The sequence below is a fragment of the Hippichthys cyanospilos genome, chromosome 6 (genome assembly GCF_059441005.1).
Source record: "Hippichthys cyanospilos isolate Australia breed blue-spotted pipefish chromosome 6, RoL_Hcya_1.0, whole genome shotgun sequence".
NCBI lineage: Eukaryota > Metazoa > Chordata > Actinopteri > Syngnathiformes > Syngnathidae > Hippichthys > Hippichthys cyanospilos.
The window spans coordinates 17,314,675-17,342,040 of NC_142374.1; the positions used below are offsets into that span (position 1 = coordinate 17,314,675).

General features: G+C 41.5%; 1 protein-coding gene across 1 annotated transcript; it reads left to right on the top strand.

Annotated features, from left to right (window-relative positions):
* Window positions 1-25,649, top strand: klf13 (Kruppel like factor 13). Its single transcript, XM_088416800.1, has 2 exons — window positions 1-860; window positions 19,614-25,649. Exons 1-2 carry the CDS (start codon window positions 404-406, stop codon window positions 19,964-19,966), a joined length of 810 nt encoding a protein of 269 aa, XP_088272926.1. The 5' UTR covers window positions 1-403; the 3' UTR covers window positions 19,967-25,649.
* The last annotated feature ends 1,717 nt before the right edge of the window (window positions 25,650-27,366 follow it).

The window sequence follows — 27,366 nt, forward strand, 5'->3', positions numbered from 1 at the left end:
GTCGGTGCAGGACACGCCCCCAGCATGGATACAAGCTGCAGGGACAGGCGCTCGGAGACACTCTCACTATGCTGGAGAGCGTCTGAAGCAACCATGGGACGAGTTCCCACATCCAACTTTAAAGAGTTTCCGCACTAAACGAAGACTCGCTCCTTTTTGTTTTCGCCTCGTTCACTTGGAGGGGACTTGCGCGCGCTTTGGATCGTCACGCAGGATGTTATTACTGACGAGACTCGGAGAGCAGGGTATGAAGAGCGTAAAGTCTCTCTGATGAGAACCACCTCCTTCTATCCGCCACACAAAGGGAACCACGGAACAAGTTCATTTCTCCCCCCCACGCACCCCACGCCATCGCTCGCTTTTTTTGGATGTCATAGTGTGGGGGGATTCTTTGAAAGACATCATGGATCACTTCGCAGCGGAGTGCCTTGTCTCCATGTCCAGCCGCGCGGTCGTCCATGCTCCGAGGGGCAACAACCGGGAGATGAAGCCGGAGAACCCGTCGCCTTCCCCCATGAGGAACCCGGAGGACGCCAAAGAGCCCGTGGTGAAGGACAACTCCTCCCTGTACGTGGTGGCCAGGATCCTGGCGGATTTTAACCAGCAGAGTCCCGGCGGCGTGCAGGGCGAGCAGGCGAAGAGCAGGGAGGAGAGCCAGGCCGGCACACCGACGGAGGATGCGAACCGTGCCACACCTACCATCGCCCTCTCGGATCCGTCGCTCAAACAAAGGGGCAAAAGATCGAGAGGTCGCAACGAGCCCGAGTCCCCGCAGAAAAAGCACAAATGCCACTATTCGGGTTGCGAAAAAGTTTATGGCAAATCCTCGCACCTCAAGGCGCATTTAAGGACGCACACAGGTCAGTTGCACATGTGCTCTTTGTGGTGGCGTGTTGGACGTGCTTTTGCGCGTTTTCGCGTGCTGCTCATTGTGTGTACGTGTTTCGTCGGCTCTCATTGTTCCCTTCAACTTGGGTGAACTTTGCTTTTTGGTTTTGCGCGGAGGGAGGGTGGGTGGGAGCCGAAAATAGTGCCACTCCCACTCCCACTCGCGTTTCGCTGCCCTCCCCTCGCTATAAGCCGAGCTGCAGCGCCAATGCACACACAATGCAGACTTCCGGCCCTTGTTTTCTTTATCTTGCTCTGTTACATGCGCTCACTAATTGCAACCACTTCAATTGCTGAAATGATTGCACGGGCACGCTCAAAGTTCAGCAAGTGCACCGCATCCTAGTGACCTTCTCCCAGGAGCTCCATATGTTTGCATTCCTGTGGATAAGCCACACAAGGAGGGCTGGTCAAGGATGTAGATGCGAGTCAAATAGGGCTTGATAAGAGCCGCGTCTGCCCAAAGCCCTTTGTTGTGATGTGCCACACCCCCGCTAGACGGGCTGCCAGCTGATCTGGCCAGCAACAGACTCGACTAGCTGAGCGCAGACCGGACCGAGGAGCCTCGCCTCCCTCCGCAGCTCCTCCGAGCCCTTCCCTTTCCATCGCACACACCCCTCTGCAGCACATATGGCACACATGCACCATAATCAGCGCTCACGTTCCGGTCTCACAAAGGTGATTGTGTTGAAAGGAAAGCCTCATTTTATCACAGCCTTCTAAGATGAAACGGGCTCTGCAACCCCGCCTTGCTTTGTGATCAGATTACGCGCCTACTCATTGTTGACAAGTACACGAATGGCATAATAGGTGATCGCTTATGCATCTCGGATTTGACAAACGCTGACATGATTATATGGAAATTGTATACATCATGACCCAGTTATTTCCAATAGGAATGAAATGCTTATGCACTGTCATGGTGGCAGTTGCTTTGATCTGAACTGGCCTCACAGTAAGCAACAGTTTCGCACGTGAAGTTGTCTGTCAGGCTCAGTGTAACACAAAGAGAATTAGACCTTGTATAGATCAAACAAATAAAACACTTTGGCTTATTGGTAGAATGGAATGAAATATTCGGTAAAGGCGTTGTGGTGTTATAAACCCCGGCAGATTTCAAGTTGCGTTCTGTGAAGGCACGTCAGATTGGTCAGATTTTAACAGGATTTTTTTCAGCTATCAGCAAATGTAATTGCAGTGACGGGAACAGTGCATTTTGCTTTTCAAATTACGAGCAAATTAATTGGAACATGAGGCAACATATAGGTACATTGTTTTGTGTATCCTTTGGCAGTTCCTTTGGCAAACGATTTATATTTATACTGTTAATTTTCATATGGATGCTTGTTGTCATTGCTGACATAATTTTCTAACAGATGAGCCAGTAAAAAAAAAATCTTACTATCAGTACGTGTTCCTGAATAAAGTACACCTAGGGATTCCGCTACAAAGGTTGAGAACCACCGCTTTAGAATATGTATATATGAACACAAATGGTGAAGCAGCACAGTTAAGATTAGGGCAATTTTGCATGAAAACAGATAGGTGATTTAAGTTATACTGTTGTGTCGCTGTAGGATTTTCTTTTGGCACTGTCATACCCTTGGGACACTTACCAGTTGAAACTAGTTAAAACTGTGGCGTCACACATGAGCTTGGCAGAGGAGTAGCTCCAACAGGATGAAAGTAGGGACCATTTTGGAATGATTAGACTTTCTTATCCACGGTTTTGTCTCTGGCATCTGTTAAAACTTTATCAAATCCCGGCTCAGCTTGGAGTCACATGACCTGACCTGGAAAACAGGTGAGCAGTGATTGGTTGTTACCTGAGCTTTAGGTACATGGGATTCCATTTTTACGTGACGATTATTCAAGATTCAAGAATTTTATTGTCATGTGCATAGTAACACTACACAATAAAATTCTTTTTCTGTTCACCTCCCAGAGCAGACTTACATTCCACACAATAGAGTAAATAATCAAGTAGGCAATTACAAACAGTAATAGGACAATAAGGGCAATGATAATGAAGCATTAATAAAGTGGAGTGGAAGAAACTATATACTATGAGGATGATGAGTCAAAATATTATGTAGTTATCAGCTTTCCTGCACTGTGCAGGATTTGTAAGGTGCATGTGTGCATGAGGTAAGAAGATGTGATAGTGATGACTTTAATTTAAAAAAAAAATCATATTCATCCTTTGCAAAGAGTATTTGTTTGTATAACTATTATACATTGTATGTTGGCATCCGTGCAGAGTCTCGCCAACAAAGTACAAAAAAAAAAATCTGATCAGAGCCATCGGTCATGAACGAAAAGAAAGGAAGGAGACGCAACATTTGCCGCCTTGTTGTGTTGAAAGCACGTGTGGCCGTCTGAGCATTTTTGTACATCACACCAGATGTCTCCTCTCATGCATCAAATTATTGGGTCACGAGATGCCACCCGCCACAATGTCAACGCGCACACAGCTGATGCTGCAATTTTTGGGAGGGACGTTAGCGCGAAAGAGGCAGCGGTGTCAAATATGTTACTTTCCCCTCATACAAATGATATACAATATCCCAGTCCCTTTGCCTATTTCTTCCTTAAAGCAAAGGTTGCGATTGGACACCCTCCCGCAACTCGCACTTGGCGCGTGTCTCGCAATCTGCGCGAATAACGAGCCTTTCCGCTCCTTCCATTGGACGGGCACAGAATGTGGGTCATCTGAGTTCAGCCGAGCTGCCTCAGCCAACCTTGCAGTGCTTTTCACACAGCCAGACTCTGACTGTGCTTTCCTCCCAGATCCGACTAGTCGAGCGAAGAGAGCGCCGATCGGCAGTGGAGTCGGTTCCAGCCTGTAATTGCAGAGTGGGAGGGGGGGGGGACACTTTTATAGCCTCCCAACAAAGAGCGCCAAGTACCAGACGTTCCTACTTGTGTAAATGCCGTCATTGCGGTCTTTGTTTATGCGAGTTGGCAGTGGAAGAGGTGCTCAAACCAGATCTACATGTAGATTAGGGCTTAAAAACTATCATTACGCTTTCAAAATTAACCAAGTAACAATACATTATAGGAAGGGAGATTTAGTTATACTTTCTCTGACCTTTTTCTGAAAGTCGTGTGTGTTAAAAGGTTTGTTTTTATTTAATGAATGTTGTGGCCATTTCCCAATGACGTTTTGGGTTAATTTTGCTTTTTGTTTTTTTGCTATCATACTGGTAACAGTTTCGCCTCGGTTTTCGCGACTGCACTCCGTATGACCATCACTTTTTTCATTGTATTTTTATGTCATTAGTTTTCTGGATATGTTTCCTCCTCTTAAGTCGGATCAGACAAAAGAATAATTCAATTTTTTTTTTTTTTAAAAGAAACTTAAAAACAAATCAAGCAAACCATTTTTTTCCAAAGTAAAAGCAGATGTGGTTTCATACAGGATAAAAGAAATCGGAGACTATATTCAGTCGTGAGGTTGCACTTCTTAGCGATTTGACGATATGATGTCTCTAAACGATTAATTGATGATCAAGAAATTTTGATTTGGTTGCTTGATTGGTCTGTAATATGTCAGAAAATAGTCAAAAATGATGATCAGTTTTCCAAAGTAAAAGCAAACGTGCTTTCATACGGGATGAACGAAATCTGAGAATATAATCAGTTGAGAGATTGAAATTCTCAACATGCTGACACATCTGTCAGAGGTAATTATATTGGAAATAGGGCTGTCCAAATGTATTAATTTATCAAAAATAGTTGTCAAATTAATCAACTAATTAAGTGACAAATATTCTAATAATCAAGTAAAAAAAATCAAGTTAAAAATAACCCAAACCTCTGATATTAGCCTCTCAGCAGTAATCATTAATTATATTTTTGTAGTCCTTCATGAAAATAGACTCATTATTATTTATGTATAAACAAAATAAGACATTTGCTAACCGAATCGGTTTCAAATAGTTGGTTAGGGCAGTCCCTCTCATTTGATATTAATTGTTGTTTAACTGTTTTTAATCAATAAGCAGTACCAAATAAATACAAACATTCGGTGAATTATATAGTAATTGACAAAATATGCTAAACACAATTTGACACAAATTACGATTTGATCAGATTATTCGATTAAACAACAGAATGGGTTCTAAAAATATTCACCAGTGACAACCCTTGTATAAATGTATATTTTTGGGATGCTAGCTAGCACATTTTTAGTTGTGTTCCCGGAACGACATCTTAGGGTGCCGCTTATTTTATTTATTTTTTTATTAAAGCGGGCTCTACTTAAGTTTTATGCGTGTCTGCCAACGCTCAGCACGAGAGGCTCCAGGATGGAGACGGTGATTTTAAATCACCCATCCAAGTGCACTGCATTTGTGCCGGGGGTGTCCAAGGTTACCAGACAGCATCGGACTGACCTCCTGGTGTCATCACAATCTCCGATTTATATTCAGCTTTGTTGCCATCCTCGCATCCCGACGATGTCGCTCGGCTTTCCCACGAGCTTCTGGTGGCGTCTTGTGGTTGGCGAGTACACGGTGTACCGCGTGCGTGCCTTATTACCGGGCTCTGGCTATGTCACGCAGTCCGCTATATTCCAAAGGAGACGTGGAACCCCGACGAGCTCGTTACGAGTCGCGTTTTCATAAAACAACGGGCCAAGCCTTCTGTGCCCCCCTGCTAAGTGGCCTCACAAAAGGCCGTCTTGACGCTATATAGGAGCTCCTTCAAAAATGCTCGGCATCACCGAGGAGGAACAGGGTCAATAATCCTTAAAGACAAAGCGCCTAATGGCATATTTTACAGCTGGTTTGAGGTTTTGTCTGGGCCCCTTTTGTGGTCTGCTGTGGGTACCTCTGATACAGTGACATGCTTGTATAGCTTTATTTTTGCCCGCCCTAAAAAAAAAAGAAGTGGCGACACCTGGCAGCACAGATCCACTATCATTTACAAGCCCTTATTCATGCTTGCCCTCTTTTTCTGTACACGTGTGAAGCGGCGATTAGCGGAGGCCATTTGTTTTAATTATCACAATTTCCACACAGGAAAAAGGAGCGACAGAGAAAGATTATATGTACTGCAGCTCTTCCAGCGGTTGAACATTTGCCGCCACAAAGAGAGCACAGTATTCCGAAGCGGCTGGGATGAGGTAGCGGGGCGGGGACGGGGTTTTCCCGCACTTGCTCGAGTCTGGGTCTCGTCCGAAGTTAAAATGTTACGTGGGCACAAGAGGTCAGTGTGTCTACCTGCCATATGGCAGGATTTCCACCACCCCCTCTCAGCTGACTGATATTTGCGTGCAACTCAGCAGTTTCCTGTTTCCTGCAAACATGAGGCTTTGAGGAATGCTGGCCGCATAGTTTATCTCATTCGATCCCAAAGGCAGATTTTTATGTTTTTTTTTAAGAACATTAAATCCCAAGTATTTGGCTGCCTAAGAACGGCCGATACTGAATTACTAAAATCCTCAATGACTTTACACATTCAAGTAATTTAAAGTAATTTAGGTGCTCTTGTAGGTAATTAAGTAGTAAAGTAATTAATTACTTGCTTTAGTTTTTTTTTGTTTTTTGTTTTAAACATTCAAGACACTTATTTGTTTTTTTTTATATTTTCAAATGTTTGGCTAAAGGAGGATCTAAAAATGGCTGGTACTAATTTATTAAGTACTAAAGTAATCAATTACTTTTGATAATTAAGCGCTCAAGTAATTGATTGTGTTAAGTAATTAAGTAATTCATATTCAATTATTTTAGATAATGAAATACAAAAATAAGTGATTGTGTTAAGTAATTAAGTAATTCATAATCAATTATTTTAGATAATGAAATACTAAAATAATTTATTAGTTTAAGTAAATAAGTACTCAACTAATCATTTGCTTTAGGTAATTCAGTGCTAAAGTATACGATTACTTTCATAAATTACCTTGAGTAATTAAGTACTAAAGTAATCATTTACCTATATATTAAAGTACTGCAGTAATTAAATTACTTTAGTACAGAATTGATTACTTGAGATACTTAAGTACTGCAGTATTTGATTACCTGAATGTACCTGTACTACGTAGTTGATTACTTTGGTACTTAAACACCTAAATTAATCATTTACTTGAGGTGCTAAGGGACTAAAGTAATCGCAGATTCACTATTATTATTTTTTGAGTCCAGTCAGCTAGCCAATTGTTTGGGCCAAGGTCAGGGAAGCTTAGTTTGCTAAAGTGTCAGGCTGTTAGCATCAAAGTATGGGAAGTCTTATCACGCCAGCCTATATGGAGCACTGCAGTGCGAAAAGAAGTCATTTGTACAAATGTTGCTGTGGCTTGCTTGAGATATTTCTTCTGATGTGTGCATTGGCAGTGGGTATTTGGAGAAAGAAAAAAAATGCCTCAAGCATTTTTTTTTTGTATTTTTGAGTTTCTACAAAATGGTACCATCCTGGTTTTTCATGTGGAACATCTGGTAACACCACGCATGGCCAACAAGCAACATTTCCACCGAGTTTTCTGTTTCAGTCAGATCACCACTGTTGGACTAAAATCCACTGGGCATCAATCAAACGAAGACTGTGGTTCAAAACTTGATCCATATGAAACATGCCTGCATCGAATTGAACTTCAGATGTACTTGACATATTTTTTAAAACCTTAAGCTCCATTGAGCCTCGTGATCATTCCATCACCTGAAATACTGTACACTGAATATAACATTTGCTTGAAGTCAGTGCAGCTGGATTTTATGCGTCCGGTGGAAACAAGGTATTAGTTAATCCACTTGATCCCGGGGATGTAAATAACACCAAAGTGGAACCACTGCTGCGCCTGTTCGAATCATGCGGTGCTGCATTACCTCACTGTAAAGGACGCACGATGCCTGTGATACATGTGACATTCATATTGTAACCTACATACAGTACGCGCACTTTAGAGCTAACTGGATATTTCTTGGCTAATGTCGGAGCATAAACCCGATTTAACTGTGATTAAGCGTCCAGGCACGCATGATGGCCACTCCTAACACAGAGAGGCCCCTGTCATTCACTTCCTCGGCCATGCTGCTTTCGATCGCCCACAGGCCCGTGTATTCTTTAGGTACTGTAGCGCTGGATTATTCCTATAAAAGCCGCTCTGTTCTTCCCACCCAGCGGCCCCTCCCAACAGCCTTCGGGCCGCAAAAGAAAATAGGTGCTGGGGCGTGTTGTGTTGTGGCGGCGAGGACTTGCGAGGTGGTGTTCATTACCAGTGGCAGGAAGAAAAGGATTCAGACCTGTGGAAAGGCGCACCGTTCAAAGAGCAACAAAGCACTTCATGCACGCGAGCAACGGCTCTGTCGCAAAAGACATGAGAGCGCCTAATGCGGAAGGGTAGGGGGCGGGGTGAGCTGTGGTATATATTCACTGTAAATGCCCTCCATTGATGTAGGTCATTTACTGTATTCAGCTGCATCTGCTGTTAATCTGATTAGCGTTTGAAGGGATGAGACCTTTGAGGCAAAGGGCACCCCTGTTAGGCAATCACGGGGTCCCATCTGTGAGTTGTTGTACTCTGCTTCAAGACGAAAGCTACGGAGCTAAAGGGGTATTTAGTTTCTTGCACGGTTGCATATGCGCACTATGGTATGTAAGGTGTGTCCCCTTGTTGGGGTAAACCAGAACATGTGTGTTTGTCGGCCACACTGGGGTGTGGCTCTTTTCGCAAGGCGAAGAGAATTTGTGAATGAGGAAAGGGCAGAAAAGTGGGATAGTATATCAGTATCTGGGAAAGAACATCTATAACAGGGTTGCCCAAACTTTTTTTTTGCCACAAGTTCTACTTTTTGAGCAGCCAACCTCCTGTAATCTACTTTTTTTTTTTTTTAAGTATTGGGGCTGGAGGTCTGCAACCTTTGGGTTGGGAATGCAGAGCGCTACCGGTGAGCTAAAATTATAGGCCGCCAAAGCAGCTCAGCATCACAAGTAGAATGCACACTTACCAGCATTAGCAATATTAGCTTAGTACTTCCAAAGACAGCGGCTCTAAAATATCATCTAGCGACTACAATACGAAACTTAAAACGTGCAAAATATCTTTACAATGGATTAATCATCATAGCATGAACCAACTACTACAACTTGAGTTTTATTGATTTAAATTATTACGACTACAGTGAGAACAACATAAATATTATACCAAAAATGGCCAAGGCGAAGGCATGTACATGTAGCATGATGTAATCATCCACTGTAGCACACACACACCAGCTGTCATAAAGTCACAGGTAAAATAATATCGAAAATGCATTTCTAACCCTAAATAAAAACATAAGTTATTTCGGTGTAATTAATGGTATACTATAGCGTGTTTTTTTTTTTTTTGGGGGGGGGGGGGGGGGGGGGGGTGACATATGATGTCATGTCTACCAATCTACCAATATGACCTTGACAAACAACGCATTGATCACCCCCGCTCTTTTTTTCTGGTGAAGCATTCAAATGTCCTTCATTTTCATAGTTTAAAATTCAGCGGTCCCCAGGGTCACGACCCGGTTTGTGGATTAAGTGCTACCGGGCCGCACCTTAAATCATGATGTTTTGGAACTGATTTATCTTATCCTTTAACAGTTTGTTCATTTGTGCTTTGTTCGGCTGGATTTATGCCTTTTGGCGTCACCTCTGGCCACCATTGACATTACATTTTGTAGTGAGGAAGGACTTTGCGTCTTCAGTCACTAACCCCCCCAGTCCACAATAAAAGTAAATCTCAAGCGCTTAAAAAGGTCGGGGACCCCTGGTTTAGATGATAACTTGTCATCAAAACTCCCATCCTGAGATCTGCTTTCAAAGGTTTGCGTTTCTAGGCTCCAGCCTGCCGCGATCATGTCATAAACAACCGCAACAAACCAATCGGTTAAAATGGAGTGGGCCAAACTACTTCCATCAAGTAGAAGCCGAGCATTATCTCTGTCTGTATCCCGTCTTATCGAGCAGTGCCGGGGCCTCTCAGGGTTTATAAACGGTGTTGCTGTTCTTCTCCTGGGCTCCCCAAAGTTGCGTATCTTATATGAGCTCCAATGTCAGACTCCATCAGCAAAGTATGAGCTGGGGGGTCCACCATTTCCAGGTAATGGGGCATTCGTACCTGCACCTGCTTCTGCAGAGACACTCAACATATAATAATGGCCACAACTGTTTGCGTGTCCTTAGTTAACCAGGATTGAAAAGATAAAAGGAGACTGCAGGTTGTTTGAGCATACTCTCAAGGCCGAAAGAGAGTACCCACTCAAACTAATTGAGGCAAATTTGATGAGCTGGTCAATGCAGACGAGCCATCCCTGCCGCTCCCTTAAGAGTTAAGACGATGAAGTAATGCGCGCCTAAGTGTATGCAGGAATCAGATGGTCAAAGGCAACCTCGCTACGTGTCTCCAGACTGAGTGTCGATACCTCCGTGCAGTGCAGCTTGAGGGAAGAGCGTTACGGTTAGTACGCGCAGCCCATCTGATTGAAATGCATTACAGGAGAGGTCCTCCTGCTGGGAGCCAGGCTGCCGCTATTGTTCACAACCAAACAGCTAGAAGGCCACAAGGGCTGGCAGTCTATTCAATGGTTCCTCTCAATAACGACAAAAGATATGAGATCTTCATGTCCTCTCCTGAGAAGCTTGCGTTGGGTTTCCATCACATGTACCTGACCCCGCCCTTTGTTGCTAGTGTTTCACTCGCTGTTGCGAATAAGGGTACAAGATTGATAGATACCAAGGATAAGGGTTTTGGGATGCAGTAGACAGTATGATGTTTGTCCTTCGAGACGCTGAAGAACCGCAGTTCTTCGAGGGTTTTTTCGTGTACCGTAGTATTCAATGCACTATCCTTAAGTTATTCTACTGATTTGCGATATTCTGACAGCGAGACAGCACAAAACTTTCCACAAAACTAAACCAAGGAGATTAACGTACTATGGCACAAATGTTGCTTGCAGTCCCCTCTTCCTGTTTGACTTTTACATTCCATTTTAACGCAAATAATGTCAATTCTCTACACTTGACACTGACTCCACTCTACATAGAACATACAATTGAAAAAATGCAGAGTGCCACAATACAGTTTTAGTTGTTGAGATGGATCTTTGTATCGAGACTGAGCTGGAGACCCCCCTTTTAAGGGTCTCAGTCTTGTCTTGGAATCAAGGGCATTTTTACTCTGTCTTATCTTGGTTCGGATCGGACGGACTCTGTTTTTTTCACCGAGACCAGTATGTCTTTGATCGGTGTAAAACACACACTTGCTTTATGTTTGTCCTTTTCTTTTTTTGTTAGAGACACCTTCACCCCCTAGACCGTAATGACCGTTCCGAATTTAATTGTGCTGTTTTAAAATCAACTAAATTGAAGAATTTAAAAATGTTCTTTTGATAAACAATTGGTTAGTTTATTCTGTATACTGTAATTGGAACGTTTAATAATTTGTAGTGCTTTTTTTTAGTTAAAAGATCGACAGTGTTTATTTTCTAAGTATTGCTCTGTCAAATATGGCACTAATAATAAATTGTATAACATGTATGATAATTGTGTATTTAGGAGATCAATTGGTTTATACACGATACCTGATACAGTATTGATTGACTGATATTTTCGTTTTTGTGATTTCAAGCATATTTTTTCATCAATTTTGTGTCATTTCCCCTTTCTATTTCAATTGAATTAACAGTCATTTTGACTTGATGTGTAATTTATCTGGTACCAAAAATCGTATACTTTGTTTTGTTTTTATCCAATGATAATTTATTCATATCAAAGCATTTTTTTCATTGAATCCAATCCTTTTTCCACAGTTGAAGCATAGAGCCAATACTTCATAAGACAATCTATATTACTTGCACCCAAAATGCCATCATCATCATCTCAGTTCCCATTCGAGTCATTTTCATACTATCCAGACCAGAGTGCCATAGGTGGTTGTCTGCTGGCAGAGAGGCGGGCTCCGGGTTGGTTAGAGGTCATAGTCTGCGCAAGCATATTTTACAAGTGTGCCGAGCCAACTACTCTCTTATTTGTTGCCATCCTGCCTGACCACTAAACAGTTGAGGCGAAGTGACTGCTGCACTGATGGGCATTGAGCTAACCAATGTAGCTCCGTCAGATGTTAAAAATCACTCAGGTTTAGTCTACACTTTGTGTATTTGTCTCAGATTTGCAGAGATATAGTCACGTTATAAAATTTTCCCTCCTTTCCCACCCTACAAGATGTCTTTGTGCTCTTTTGGTGGTGTCACATGTTGCTTTCATGCCCGAGGACACAGCAGGAATGTTATCTGCTTCTATTTGATATGCCGGAGCGTTTTGCTGGAGCAGGTGACCGCGCCAAGTTGTCGCACTGCTGCTCATGTCAAAGAAGTGATTAGATCTCGCCTTCGCTGGGACCGGGCGGGCTTTGTCGACTCCGGTTTAACCCTTTCTGCGGAAAGCGATGATCTCCGGGTCTTAGGAGTGAATGAACTAAGGATGTGGGGGAGGGTCAGAGATAAGCTGTTTATTTACCGACCCAGTGGCCTCAGAGCGAATGCTTGTATAACCACAGTACCTGTGACATAATCACATTGCATGGAGCACTAGTGCCACCCCTACCCCCACCCCCCTGTCCCACCCCGCCCCATGACAGTTCTTGGTAGAGGTACAGTTGGCATCACATGATGTAATTTTCTTTATGGGTAAATGGGTCACTGTGTTCGTTAGGCAATTCTTCCCTCTGCATTGCCCCCCCCCCCCCCCCCCCCCCCCCCCCCCCGCCACCCCGCCCTTTCGAACTGACACATTCTGAGAAAGACCAACCACACCCTGGATGTGGCAAACAGCCAGGGATGGGACAACCAATCCGTGTGTGTGTGTGTGTGTGTGTGTGTGTGTGTGTGTGTGTGTGTGTGTGTTGAGTGTGCCAGTAAGGGAAACTGGCCCTCTTTCTATACCACAAATCCCTATATATTTATTTTTACAGACCCAAAGATGATTTTCTACCTGAATGGCATTATTCCATATGAAAATGTGAATCAAGCAACAGGTAATGCAAGACAAAACACACGCTAAGAAATGACCCAATCAGAATTAGCTGCAATCTTCATCTAGTACACTTATCGCAATTTGGGTTTTCAGATAAACTGGCAGCCTGTGGACTACTGTTGACCACATTTGAAAATAGGTCTCTTCATGAAACAAAAATGAAGAGTACTAGCAAGAAAAAAAATGCAGAATTATATGTGTAGGGATCGTGGGGGAGTTTGTGGTTTTAAAACTACCTATGATTCAATGTCGCTTCACCGCCACGCCCCTCACTAACATGCATGAGATGAGCACCATAAACACGCGATTTCATAGCCGCTTTATGTATCACTTCAAAAACAATAGTTGCAGGAGCATTTACAGATGCAAAGACAAATAAATCTTTTTAAAAATCGTTTAAAATCTTAATTGAACTCAAACTTTGGATTTATGTGCTCCCACCAATGAGCTTTAGTTAGAAGGCAAGCAGCAGCATTTTGGACCAACTGGAAAAGCTTGAGGGAGGGACCAGCTGGCTCAGGAATAAAGTATACTACAGTAATCCAGCCATGATGTAACAAAGGCATGGATTAGTCCAGTGTTTGTCAAATAGTGGGGCAGGCCCAGGGGAGGTGCGGATGACCCCAGGGAAAAGGCTTTTTTTTTTTTTTTTTTGGTGATAAAATAAGGATTGGCATCTTTTTTTTCCAGGCACTTTGATGCACTTGTTTTTTTTTCTGCTTAGACCAGGGGTGTTAAACTTGTATTAGCTTGGGGGCTTTATGGAGGAAAATCTATTCCCAAGTAGGCCGCACCAATAAAAACATGATATGTATTTAAATAACTTTAAAACAACAACTTCAAATTTGTGACTTTAAAAAAAATGCTATCCAAAATGGTAAAAACACAACATCACTATGAATCATAAAACAATAACATTACTAATAATCATGAAACATTTCAAGTTTTTCACTTATTAAAAAATTCAGCTCATTTTTATACTTTAGAAAATCATCTTGCCGGACAGATTCAACCCATTTGTGGGCCAGAACCGGCCCATGGGCCGCACGTTTGACACCCTGGCACATGGACATTTAAACTGTATAAATGCTGTAAAAAAGTAGTAAACAGTTGTTGAAAGGTTTTTTTTGTTTTGCTTTTTACTTCTGTCAATTTTAAAAAGGAAACAATTTTTATAGATAATAATCTTATTTATGGCCAGCGCGGCAAGTGGGGGCAGCGAGCCGTGAAAACCTTTCTCTTTTCTATGGTGGGTTTTGCAAAATATAATTGAGAAGCACTGGATTAGTCTGTACCAATAATCTGTCTCGACATATGTCTTTTTTTTTTAATAATAATTGTAAACACAGATGACCAAATAATACATTTCCACTCAATTATAAATGCTGAACCTAATTTTTGGATGATCACCATTTTTTTTAAACTTAAATTGAAACTGTGCAGAGCAGAACACTACTTTGCTCCTCTTCCTCCTCCAAAACTCTCCCCAGAAAACTTCTATAAGACGAATTTGCCTAAACAGCACATTTTAGTCAGCATTGTTTGTTAAAATTTGATTAGCAGGAATGGCAACAATGTGAGGCTGTCAGAATCAAAACCCTGCAGTCATTTATGTCTGCAATGCCAGCCTACTGTATATGGAGCGGCTAATTTATGCTAGACAAGCTGTAATGGAGCCACCTGGCAACAGGTGCTTATGTCAGTGTTCATGTCAACGTAATTAGGTCATTTGTTAGTGGTGAATTGGTGATTGAATGTGATTTCAAAACAATGCGGCGTTGTTTGTATCGGGAGTTCGGAGCAACAGTTGGAGTAGACAATCCAGTCAGGCTGTTACGCTGCGACATGATAAACTCCAAAATAAAAGCATTTGCGTCCATATATTATTTAGCAAACAGGTTTATTTTGAAGGTGGTTTTCTCACCACGTTTCTGGCATTCAGAGCATTAGAAATAGTTGCTGCGATTGGCTTGATCATTTTTCTGACGCTTACACTAATGAGTGGCTATCAGTGACAAGAAAAAAATGCCTTGATGAATGCCTCGATGCCTCGTTTCTGCCCTAAAAACACTTAGTTAGTTGGGCTTGGGCATTTATTAATTGAGGACAAGGCGTATGACGATCCCCCCCCAAAAAACAGAACTGAGAATGACTTTCAGTTCCCTTTTTGGAACGCTTGGCTTTTTTAAACAGATGCTATCCAAAACCACCTTCAAAAATGTTGTGCTTGTGAATTGATGTGCTGAAAGGGTCGGAACGAGTGAATTAGTCTTCTCGCATTCCTTACAGACAAGACGCTGACTAATGGCTGTGTTTGCACCCGGCCATTGCCTTATTTCCACTTAGGATCAAAGTAGTTGTTCCCTGAAACTCCCCTAGTTTTCCTGGAAGTTCCCCTGGTGAATATCCCACATTATGATTTGGGCATCGCTGGTTTTTGGAGGTTAAGTCTGGTGCTGGTGTTGAATTTATCCAAAAGCTACGTAGCGTGAAGGTGAAAAAAGGACATGTCCGGAGCTTTAAATAATTTGAAGCCTCACAGCGGGTTGCCGTTGGATACGTGATGCTTCCATCATGGCTGCGTCATGGCTGCATAAGACTTGAGGACATCTCAGCCCGGCTCTCTGGTATCTGGTTAAATATTCATGCTGTTGGATCTGTTACACTGGTTACTGAGCCTTAAGCAGCCTGTAGAGCTTAGTTCCACTTTTTTAGCCACTAACTTGTTTTTTGGCAGTGCCAGGTGGCCGCGCCGGCTGTTCCTCTTGCTAATAAGGTATGAAATCAGACCATCACGATGCTCATCAATGAGATTAGGGACATAGAAGTAACACTCGCTAGTATGTTTCTGCAGGCTGAGATTATTTAGGGCTCTGAATTGTATCCTGAAGAGACGCTCCAGCACTTTGCATTGGAAATACTGTCATAAATTAAGAGAACCATTTGAGCCCGCGGGAGCAGAAGTGGGAAGGACGGAGAATGGGTTCGCCTACAGCTGAGGTGAGGCGTCAGAGGCAGGAACACAGAACAGGCAGTCTAGACTTGCTCTGTCTGTCTGCACGCTTTGTTGCAGCGTGGCGGGGGCGGCGGGGACTATGGCGTACGAGGCTACTCGCGTACGAACTTCTCGTTTCTTCAGACACGCTGGCATCAGGTAGCGCACGAGGAGCGCTCGATGCCGAGGAGCAACTCTTTCCATTGTGGCCTTGAGGGAAACCGCAGAACAAAGAAAGCATTTGGCAAGCCCGCTCTCATGCGCTCATTTGTCACGGCACCCTTTGAACATGCAAACGTGTTGACTTGTTTTTCATCACTATGCATAACTGGGAAATAAAGGTCATGTCAAAATAAAAACAAAGAAAAATACTCTGCTCTGTAGTACTAAGGGAAACACATGCCGCTATATATTGGCAAGCATAAACATGGCAAGGCTGTTTTCAGGCTCTATACACAATGTTCCACATTATATAGAATGGAAGGAAACCACAAGATATATAGTGCCATCTGGCTTTGAGTAGATTTGTGTCAAAGCCCACTTTTATTGCCCGATGAACGGGGGGAGGGTGTAATTTCCCCATTCGCCGACTCGCAGATAGTTACACGCTGGAAAATGGGTGGGGCGACCATTGTGAATGCATCTGGAGAATTCAACGGTGTCGGGGTAACAGCGCTTTTAAAGGCCCTCTTTATATTTCTGATTTTCCTTGATGGTATTCAAATATTCAACCCTTCACAACGATAGAAAATCCCATTGGGATAAAACCCATTTTTAATTTGTGATCATTATGAAAACAGTAGTAATAACATGACAAAAGCCATAAAAAAGACATATAACCCTTGCGTAGTATTTTGCCTAATCCTTTGATCTTTATGTCAAAAGCATTTCACATCAAAGGGAAAGCATTGAAAAAAGGCACTAGGCAGCTGAAATTTCACCCAGATGGTGACAATATGTCAACTTTTTAAATGCCATGACCGCTTGAGTTATCACACTTTCACGAGTGTGCTATTACTTGCCTAGAATTATGCAGAAGAAAATGACCCCAAAACAGTCAATACTGCACAAGGGTTAAATAAAATACATCTACTCACGGAAGTGTGGAGCAGCTGACATGGAGTAAACATTTTGACTAGCAAACCATGTGGACATACTTGCAAATATGTAGTTAAAAACGTACTTGCAAATAACTTCAAGCATACCTGTAAGATAAATGTTAAAAAAAACTTCTGTTTTATGTGTTTTTTGTATCGTAAGTTGCAAACAAAAGCCTTTAATTTGCTCCAAAATCTGCAGTGCGCCCTAAGATCCTCTGGACCGAGTCTCAAAATTTGTAAAAATGTTATTGAGCGACTTTGGTAAGCCCTCTGCTTGACTGACTGACGGGGATAAGCGAAGGAACACACACAGTACGTACGCTAGTAGCGATAAACCAATTAGAACATTATGCAGGAATTATGTGCAGTACGTACGTTGGGAGCAATCAACCATTTACTGTATAGAACTTTGTTTCCTTTCATTGCCAACCGTATGTTTGAGACTGTGCCCTTTCATACGGTGCGCCCCATATATGGCTTAAGTACAGGAATAGAGCCCATAATTGAGAATGCGCCTAATATTAAGTGTGCATGTGTGCTTGCAAATATATTTGACCACAACAGCACTGAAACTTACAAATCTATTCAAACATACTTGAAAATAAATGTGAACAATTGTAAAATAACTGCTAAAAACTGTATTTTACGTTATACTTGTCAAAAGACAGTATGGTAACAAAACCTGTGTTTTTAGCATTTAGCCTAAAAGTATGTTCGAGGCTATTTTCAAGTACACGCTTATTGTTAGTATAGACTAGGTAGCTGAAACATGATTGGTTAAGGAAACTATCTAATTGCTAGTTTACAGACAGTACAAAGTAAATTAGTCGATTTGCCCTGAAATTAATCCTCAATGATTTACGGGAAAAAAAACATGCGAAAAGATCGGAATATATAGTACTCAATTGTGGCACTCGAGCATGACACAGTTTTTTAGGGCTATTAAATATTTATCATGAAGATTCTAATACTGAAAGGCTGCATCAGCTTTCAGAATAAGTTTTGGGGGAAAAAAAATAGATGAACTGTGCTGGTTTCGGTCAGACTCATGAAGCGTTATAAACCACGAGCGTCCCGCTATGCGTCACTGTGGTTTGCTATAAGGAAAAGCAACTTGTTCTAAGCGCAAATATGAAGCTATCGCATGTCAAAATCCTTGACAGACGATTGTGAGGTCAAATTGGATGACGTCATTTGTGGACCACATGGTCACACTCCCACGACTTTGATGCAGAATTGATAGCAATTTCTCTTTCAGGAGCGCAGAGAAGATTTTCACTAACATATTTTAATCACCGCTTTGGTTTCTTATTTTTCCATCTTATTTATTCATCACATCGTTTGATCTGTAAGTGTTTAATGATTGAACTAAGCTTTCTTGTCTGTAGTCAATTGATGAAAAGTTAATCAGGACAGCTTTGGATCATCTTGAAAGTACACACTAAAGTTGTTGACAATTTTTTTTCCACTTGCAATAAACAAACATAAATATAGGTCAAAGCATAACCATAATTTGCTGGCAGCACTGGTTGTATAGCAACTGTGAAAAAAATGTGTATAAACACTGATGTCTCAAAGCAGTGTTGTCTGACTTGCTGTCTCGTGGGCGTGATTGCCGTGTCCTCATTTTTCATTGGCTTATATGGCTTTTTATGATTTAGACTTACCAAGTCTGCCTGGCGACAAGTGGCTGCAATTGTATTTCTCATTTAAAAACTTTTTATGACGTGAAACTACTATATTGCATGTATGAACACATCATCGACTTTATCGAGCTTGTTAAGTATTGTGTGCATTCAATGCAGCTCTGCTTACCTTTTGGCCCTGACATGATGACGAGGCCTTAATCCTGTGAGGGATGTGTGTTAGCATGATATTGTTTCAGACAGCATAGTTAGGTGGCGTTTCTGGCCTTCACTTGAAAGTGGTATTGGATTTTTGCCCAAAAGAGACTACAAGTTGTTTTGTGGCATAGATTTAAAACCACCACCCAAATTAGTTTTTTGTTTAGCTTAATGCTAAAATATAAAGGGAAATGTTATTTGTGACAATGCTAATATAAAGGAAAACGTTATTGACGACTAAAAATTAGCATCTTTTTCGCAGTTTAAGAACCCGTTAAGAAAAATATATTTTGTTATTGTTTTTGTTTGTTCGTTTTATCAACATTTTAAGAAAAAAAAAGACAGAAGGGTTCGTACAAGATAAAAAACGAACATTGTGACAAGCGCATAAATGCAAAACTGAGATATTTGAACACAAATGGTGGCACAACACAATTCGATACACAAAAGCAGAATTCTTACAAATATTTTTTATCCTTGGTGGCAAAACATTGAATATCATTACTGCTTATTGAGCTAACACTAAACAGTAGTCTAGCCTGTTCACTTGTTTATGGTCTTATGGTTTACCTCATTTGAGCTAAATCCTCATCCCAGTGTACCCAGTAGAGGACATCCTGGCCTTTCCAATGATGTCTTAAGTGTTTGGGTGGAATGCTATTCACTTTGTTGTCCCGCTGAGACAAAATCGACACAAATGAACAGGCTGGGTCAAAGGAAGATGTGGCTGCATTATAGCACACCCACTGACTAATAATGTCTTATTTTTGCCTTGTGCAGGAGAGCGTCCGTTCCCGTGTACCTGGCCCGACTGCAGTAAGAAATTCGCCCGCTCGGACGAGCTGGCCCGTCACTACCGCACCCACACGGGAGAAAAGAAGTTCGGCTGCCCGCTTTGCGACAAGCGCTTTATGCGAAGCGACCACCTGATGAAGCACGCCCGGCGTCACTCGGATTTCCAGCCCGGCATGCTCAAGAGGCCCCACGGCGGCGGGGTGGGCGGGGTCGGCGGCGGGGTGGCGGGCCACGCCGCGCGTCCCGGCTCCCTCAGCGATTACAGCCGTTCGGACGCCTCCAGCCCCACCCTCAGCCCCACCCTCAGCCCCGCCCTCAGCCCCGCCAGCTCGCCTTAAACTGAACTTCGCACTTTCCGCCTCCGACGCGGCCAGGCGCGTGTTCTTGTCATGATAACACTCGTGTTGTTGCACACTTGTCAGCGGCGACCCCCTTCTTTGCTAATCCCGCGCTTGCTGTGTACCATACTGTACAGAACTGCTTACTGTAGTGCAATGACATGTGTGATCCTATCAGAAGGTAATGCCTTTCCCAGATGGCAATATTTACACTCTCGACCATATGTCTTGACTTTCTTTCTAATCGTCTTTGTGCAACAACTAAACGTGATTTAGAAGAAAGACAACAGACGCCCTGATGAGTCTTATCAAAACGTTTGTCTTGCATTGTTTTGTTTTTTTAATTATTATTTTTACGGGCGATGAGAAAGGGCACACACACACACACTCTTAACTGTTGGGTCAAAAGCAACCCAAATTGGGTGAGAATAGCTAACCCAGCACAGGGTCCAAAAGGGACCACCCCAATGGGTTGATGACTTGAACCAATACATTGGGTTAAGGTTTTGGTCCAAGGGGGAAAAAAAAAAAAATCAAGAAATGGTTTACCAGGTAATCAATACAGCTGTGGTTAAAAATAATACAACTTTACATTCAATGAACACAATCGTTTGGGTCAAAATAACTAACCCACAAAATTTGCTCAAAATCCACAGCTACACAGCGAGTGGGTGAGGAAAACAACGCAGCATTTTTTTTAGTGTGCACACGCTAAAAAAACAACAACACACACCTCAGGATTAAAGACAGTTTCTCTTAACACCACAATATTTTACACAGAATGCACAAACTACTCATCACTTTACTCCGAAGTTCAACCGCTGGTTGGATTTTCCCCCCTGCTCAGGGATGGCCTTGTTAGCTTGAACGAATGGAGAGAAACAGTCACTGTCCATACCCAGTATGTCTACATTTGTATAATTACACACATGCATACATATATTTAGCCTTATAGTCAACACTCAGATGCACTATTTCTTTTGCATCAGCTTCACTTCCTTCTCAAAGATATAAAAACATTTGAATTCTCCTTTAAGAGAGAATGACGCAACAAAAGCCCCCGGCATTTATCCTTCTCAGCCTTATTATACGGAATCCAGCGAAAATAGAGACTGCCACTACCGTGTGTGTTTTGACACGTCCAAAGCATCCCGCAATCAGATAATTAAATACGAGACGTCAGAGTTAGCGTCTGCTTTAAAATATTTGTCTGACAGCGACAATAGCTGTAAGGGCTCTGATACCACCTTCGGGATACTGGAGCGTCAGAGCCGTTTATAAAGAATGGCGGAGCAGAAAAATGTCCGCTTTTAAAGACACTACCCCGTTCCTGTGGCATCCATTCTCTCCGTGGCGTTTATTGCGGCAAACACCCAGAATTGGGTTATAAAGATACGTTTCAAAGCAGCTGTTTAAATAAAAACGGACACAAAGGGACAACAGTATCACTCCGATCCCTCACACGAGCACAGTCAAGAAAAAAAGCACTACAAGAATATGCCAGACAAGGGGATGATTTGAGGCCCGCAAAATATCCTGCAAGAAGCGTCACGAGGGCTAGCACGTCACCCATCTGGCTCTACCTGTCCCATCAAGACGTCAAGCTGTCAGAGTTAAAGGAACTTGGGGGTTAAACACAGTGCAAAGTGTCTGTAGAGCTATCTGCAACGCTCAGACGGGAGAAGGCGCCTCCTGATAAAACAAGAGGAGAGGTTTATCACAACTTGAGCAGAGGAGACACCCTTGTTTCCTGCTTATGCAAACAATCCAACCTGAGGGGAGCAACAGTAATACCAAGACCGGTGAGATGAGGCGCATACACTCGTCACGGAAACTTAAGCTTATTCGGCTTTCGGTGAAATTTCAAGATGCAACCTAAAATGCACTGTATCTTAATCATATTTTCAGTACGCCGCTTTTGCTGTTCAGTTCCTTGCGAAGATTGCCAAACCCGACGACTGGACCGATGCAAAAAACATAAAAACATTGCATAATCTGATCAATGAACATGAGTGAAGGTAAAAATCGAGCCCGTATAGGATTTTGATTGCAAATATAATATGTAAGTATATTAACGTTTATGGCTCACACAAAATGACAAAAACGACTATTTCATCTACAGGTTGATAAGAAATTATTTAGTTTACTACTTTTACAATTTTTTTATACACTATTTGACTTAGCACTCAGCTGGCGCTTCCTAGCTTAAAAGCTGAAAATTTAAAATTTTGCCCGGTAAAATGACATCACTTTGTCACTCAGGTCTATAGAATTCACTTTCAGCTATCTGATATGTAAAATTATAGAAATTTAGATAAATGTTTGAAATATCCACATTTCCTGTTCAATACATTTTAATTCTCCTTAGTTTGCGATTATTAAAAAAAAAAAAAAAACTGACCCACAAATGTAATTCACTAGCAGATTGGCGATTGAACAGTACAGTAGATATCTAATTAGAAAGCCCATACATAGGATTGGCAAAAGTGACATCATTTGTTTTTGTTGAGGCAAAACTCAACAAACGGAAAATTCCCATTATTCAAAAATTATATTGCAACTGGTCAAGATTTTGTTGAGTAAACTTAGCTTTTTTTTATGTTGAATCAATTTGCCATTCTGTACCGAAACAAGAATATTGCCTGGGCCTCAAAATCAATCCAATTATTGGTCAAAATTGGGCTGACCTGAAATTTAGGTTTGCTCAACCCGCTTTCTGCGGACATCACAATTTTTGGGGTTGTCTTGTACAAAATGATGCATTTTGCGGAGTTTTGTCCAAAACAACCCAGTTTGGCTCAAATTAACACAAACATTGGGTTGGACTTTTTTTTATAAGCATATATGTGTTTTTTATAACCCAAACTGTTTTTCAGATTAACTCATTCACTACCAGATCAGTAGAAATGGATTTTTAACATCTATAACCGTCATTGGCAGTGAATGAGTTAAATGTTGTTCAGCGAAATGGCAGATTTCACTGCACGTCATGCCATTTTAGTCTTTGATCAATGCCAGCGATGTGTCGTGCAATTAACTAATTCACTGCCAGCCAGTGAATTTTATCACTTGTACTTTCTGCCATCACACAGTAGTGGAAAATGGTTTCATATTATTCTGCTTGTCATTATACATCAATGGCATAGATGGATAACAAAGAGCGACCATTTACGTGAAATTGGATAATTTCCTGCGGAACATGATTATTACTAGTGCCAAGTTGGAGTCATCACAAGCAAACACAGGGACAAATCTCAAATGATTAAACAGCTGCTTTTTAACGCCACAGAGGAAAAAGAACATATTTTTGTTGTTCCATCCCCGAATGAAAACGTCGACTCGTTTGTCGTGCGTCTCGATCAGTCAGGCAAAAAAAAAAAAAAACGCAAAAGGGCACCGCCTATTCAAACTGGTAAGGTCCGCATCCTCGAGCTTGCAAATGCAGCCATCCACGTTGCTTTGATCCCATCGCATCCATCCAGCCTGTTGCCATGGCGAGTGGTGTGCGTACCCCCCCGGCCGGCGCCACACGCATTTTAACAACTCCGGCAGGTGTACGTCCATGAATGGCGGGCCTTGTCCCCCAGCTCTACACCCACCCCGGCAGCCATCTTTCTTTTCAAAGAAGCAGCTCTGTCAGATCCACCCCTCAAGACAAAACAGCCCTTAGATCCAATCACAGCCACTCCCTTTACTTTCAGATGACACTTTTAGTAAGAGAAACCACTGGGAGACAAAAAAGGTTTTCAATTCTCTTAATTGCTGTTGAGCAGCTTTTTGTGCAGGTTTGCATGCTTTCTTAATCCATAAACCGCACAATGACCTCAGGTTAAATGGGATGTATACAGTATGGGTGTAATGATATTAATATTACAGTATAGTATGGGTGTAATGATATCTTTTTTTTTTCTCACTGCCGGTCAGTGTCCAGTGAACTCGCCCCCCCATCCTCAAGGCCCACTTAGACAACATCCTGCCTGAGTCAATTTGGGCTCCCTGAGGCTGAAACGCAATGACAGACTATCCATCCTTCCATCCTTTCCATCCATGCTCTCACTGTACCAAAACTACTTGAACAATTCAACACAAAAGGCCATTGAACACCATTTTGTACATTTTTACTGTTTTTGTTGAAGACAAATTATTCTTTTTTCAGGAGAAGGCAAAGAGGTTTTTTGTTTATTGTTTCCATCATGTTCGGGTCATTGATGGTTGAATTGTTTTGTTGGGGGGGTTAAAAAAAAAACAGCCATTCACTCACCAGAGAGCTGTTGATGTCAGGGTGACGAGACTTGCTTCCATGTAGGCATGTCCTCCCGAATTCCTCCTCGTTCCAGGAACAGGGAATGTTCGACTGTTCAGGAATGGGTGACAGTCAGTAAACAAAACTTCCTGACCTCTGTGTATATTTGTTTCACGCAGGATGACTCGTTTTCTTCTTTAGAATCGTTTTCCTTAAGTGTTACACACGTGGACAAAATTTTGAGGACCACTCTGACAATGAAAGAAATAAAAAAAACAGTTGTCACAGAAATAACACAAAAGTGGTAACACTTTGAGCATCATTGACGAAAAAAGAAAAACTATTAAAAAAATAAGCTCATGAAACAAAAACAATAAAAAATGATGTCAAATCTCAAAAATAATTTGAGGATTTATTCAACCAAGGTGTGTCCCTAATTAGCATCAGTCGTAATGCGTCAATCAAGAAGCTAAAGTGAAAGTTGCCTCAGGAAATTAGAAAAAAAAAACACAAGCATGTTAAAGGTAACCCATCTTCAAGCATTTTTTTTTAACTTTTTGCCTACGTGTGTAACACCTGTCCATATTTTGTTCCAATTATCGCTTTCGTTGGGTGGTATATATAAAGTGTGGCTAGTTTTCAGGATCATACCTCTTAAAAAAAAATTAAAAAATGCTTTTTGTTTGTATCTTTCTCAACACAAGGTGTAGCTTCTGCTTGGCAAGTAGCACAAATAAACGGTGGATTATTTGTTTCTTCTTAAGACTTTTTATTTTGTAAATAAACTGGTTGTTTTATATATGTAAAAAAATGAATCATGTTGTCAGGGTCCTTCACATGCTTTTGATTCAAAGTTGCAAAACGAGCCACACGCACATTCAGTCTGTGCTGGTTTAAAAATGTGGGATGATGTCAGCATTGAAAAACGATGCTTATTATCCTTAAAAAAGGACTTCAACCTTTAAGGTTCCGAATCGCATTGTACTGCTTAATAGTTGATTGCCTATTGTAAAAAATGCATTCAATTGAATTGACTGATAAGCGAAGCATATTTAAAGCTACCACGTGGAATATTCTGGACAGATGTCAAAGTACAGGGTTGATGGATACAACTGTGTGCCAAAACATACATGTTCAAGGGTAAATAGCTACTATCAGACATTGTACAGTTTTTAAGTGCTTTTGTGTCATGTACAGGATTTAATGAAGCAATTGTGCATATTTGATATAACAGGTGAAATATGTTCTGCTTTTAAACCATTTGGTTGTGTAGCTTCTTTTTTTTTTCCATTCTTGTAATTTAATGTGATCTTTTTGTTTTTTGTATGTTACACAAGCGATGTACAGTGGATCCCCAGGGCTGTGAATAGCAAAAATCTGCCTAAAATTGATGCCTGATTGCATTTAACACACACACACATACATATATATATATATATATATATATATATATATATATATATATATATATATATATATATATATATATATATATATATATATATATATATATATATATATATATATATATATATATATATATATATATATATATATATATAATGTGTGTGTGTGCACACAGTATTGTATACATGTATCTATATCCATGCATACTGTATATGTGTGAATCTATACATACATACATTTATAGGGGGTCCACTGTATAATGGCTTTTGGTCACGGATCATTTTAAAGCTGATAGACGAAGCCCGACCATTCCAAAGGATTGAAAGTTGTGTCGCTGCTTACAAGTACCCACTTTTCGTAGCTTTTTTTTTTTTTCTTGAGTGGGGCGGGTGACAAATGTGTCTCGACTGTGAGTTTTTCCAGATTGTGAGTCGTGCACAAGGTACGTTCCTCATTGTTTCCCAGGTGTAATGTCGCTCCTCATACTTTCCCTTTGGGGCTCTGTGTGGAGCCAATTAAAATGAACAACAGTCAAGAGTCAAGGACATGCAGCATGTCTTCCCGCTAACAAATTCCCTTTTTTTCCCTCTCTCTCTCTCGATGAACCCTGTAAGACTAGTTAGAGAGGGATTGGTTGGTGGGACAGCGTGATTCTTGGGTGTGGAGAAGTTGTTACCAAAGGCTATGAAGGGAAATATGAATGTTGCAGTAGTTTGGTTCGGCCGAGGCCGGGCTTGATAATGGACCTTCTTTGATTCTCAAATCTTAACCAGAGCATAAAAGAGGTATGCACGCTGCAGTTGGTGGTTGTGTTTTCTTTGGTTGGATGTCGCAGCCCCTTACGAGGAGGAGTTTAGTGCAGGTTAAGAGGCAGCAAAGGTGTGTGTGCTTCTGCCTCTCCCCTGTTTGTCCTCAGTGCAATGTCGCTCTCTTGATACCTCGTGTGCGTTTCTCCTCTGTGCATCACCATCAGTTGCCTGTTGTATTGACTCCAAGGTGCCGCGCCCCTCCCATCCTCCCTCTGGGCCGGCATCACTCTAATGTAATGTGTAAATAACTCTCGACTCAGCTATGGCCAGTACATTGTCCTATGACCTCACAGTTAAGCTTCAGGTGTCTTGTTAGTTTATTTGGGGTTTTTTTTTCTCTCTTTTTGTGAGTTTTTCTTCTCAGCAAACCAAAATCACTACACTCAACAAGTATTACAGTTGTACAGTACCTGGGATTCCAACCACATGTAATGTAATGTGCTGGTCTTAGCTGCTCTGCTGTACCTTTCTATGGCATTATTTTTTACATGTTAGACGATATATTGTGACCATGTCCTATGCAAATATGAAAAATAACAAGATTGTTGAATAATGTATGTTGTCATAACTTGTATGCATGGAATAGTGAAGTTTACATTTGGAAATAAATTCATAAAATATGCAGCGCCAACTTCTTTTGAGTCATATTTTTTATTCCCGAGCGTCAAATGTGCCACGAGGTACGCAAGTCATGCTGATATAAAATTAAAAGTCTATGGGCGGTCATGAAGTTATAATAAAATTATATTACACTATACCATGTTATATTATATAATAAAATGTAAACTTCAGGAATTTTGAGCGGATTCATGTTTTTAAAAATGACTGACCCGTTTGTTTTGTTAAATGCAGTATAACATAACACAATCAGGATTTTTGGAGTCAATCGTGATCACGATCAACATGTTTAAAAATAGCCGATGACCGAGATGGGATAATAT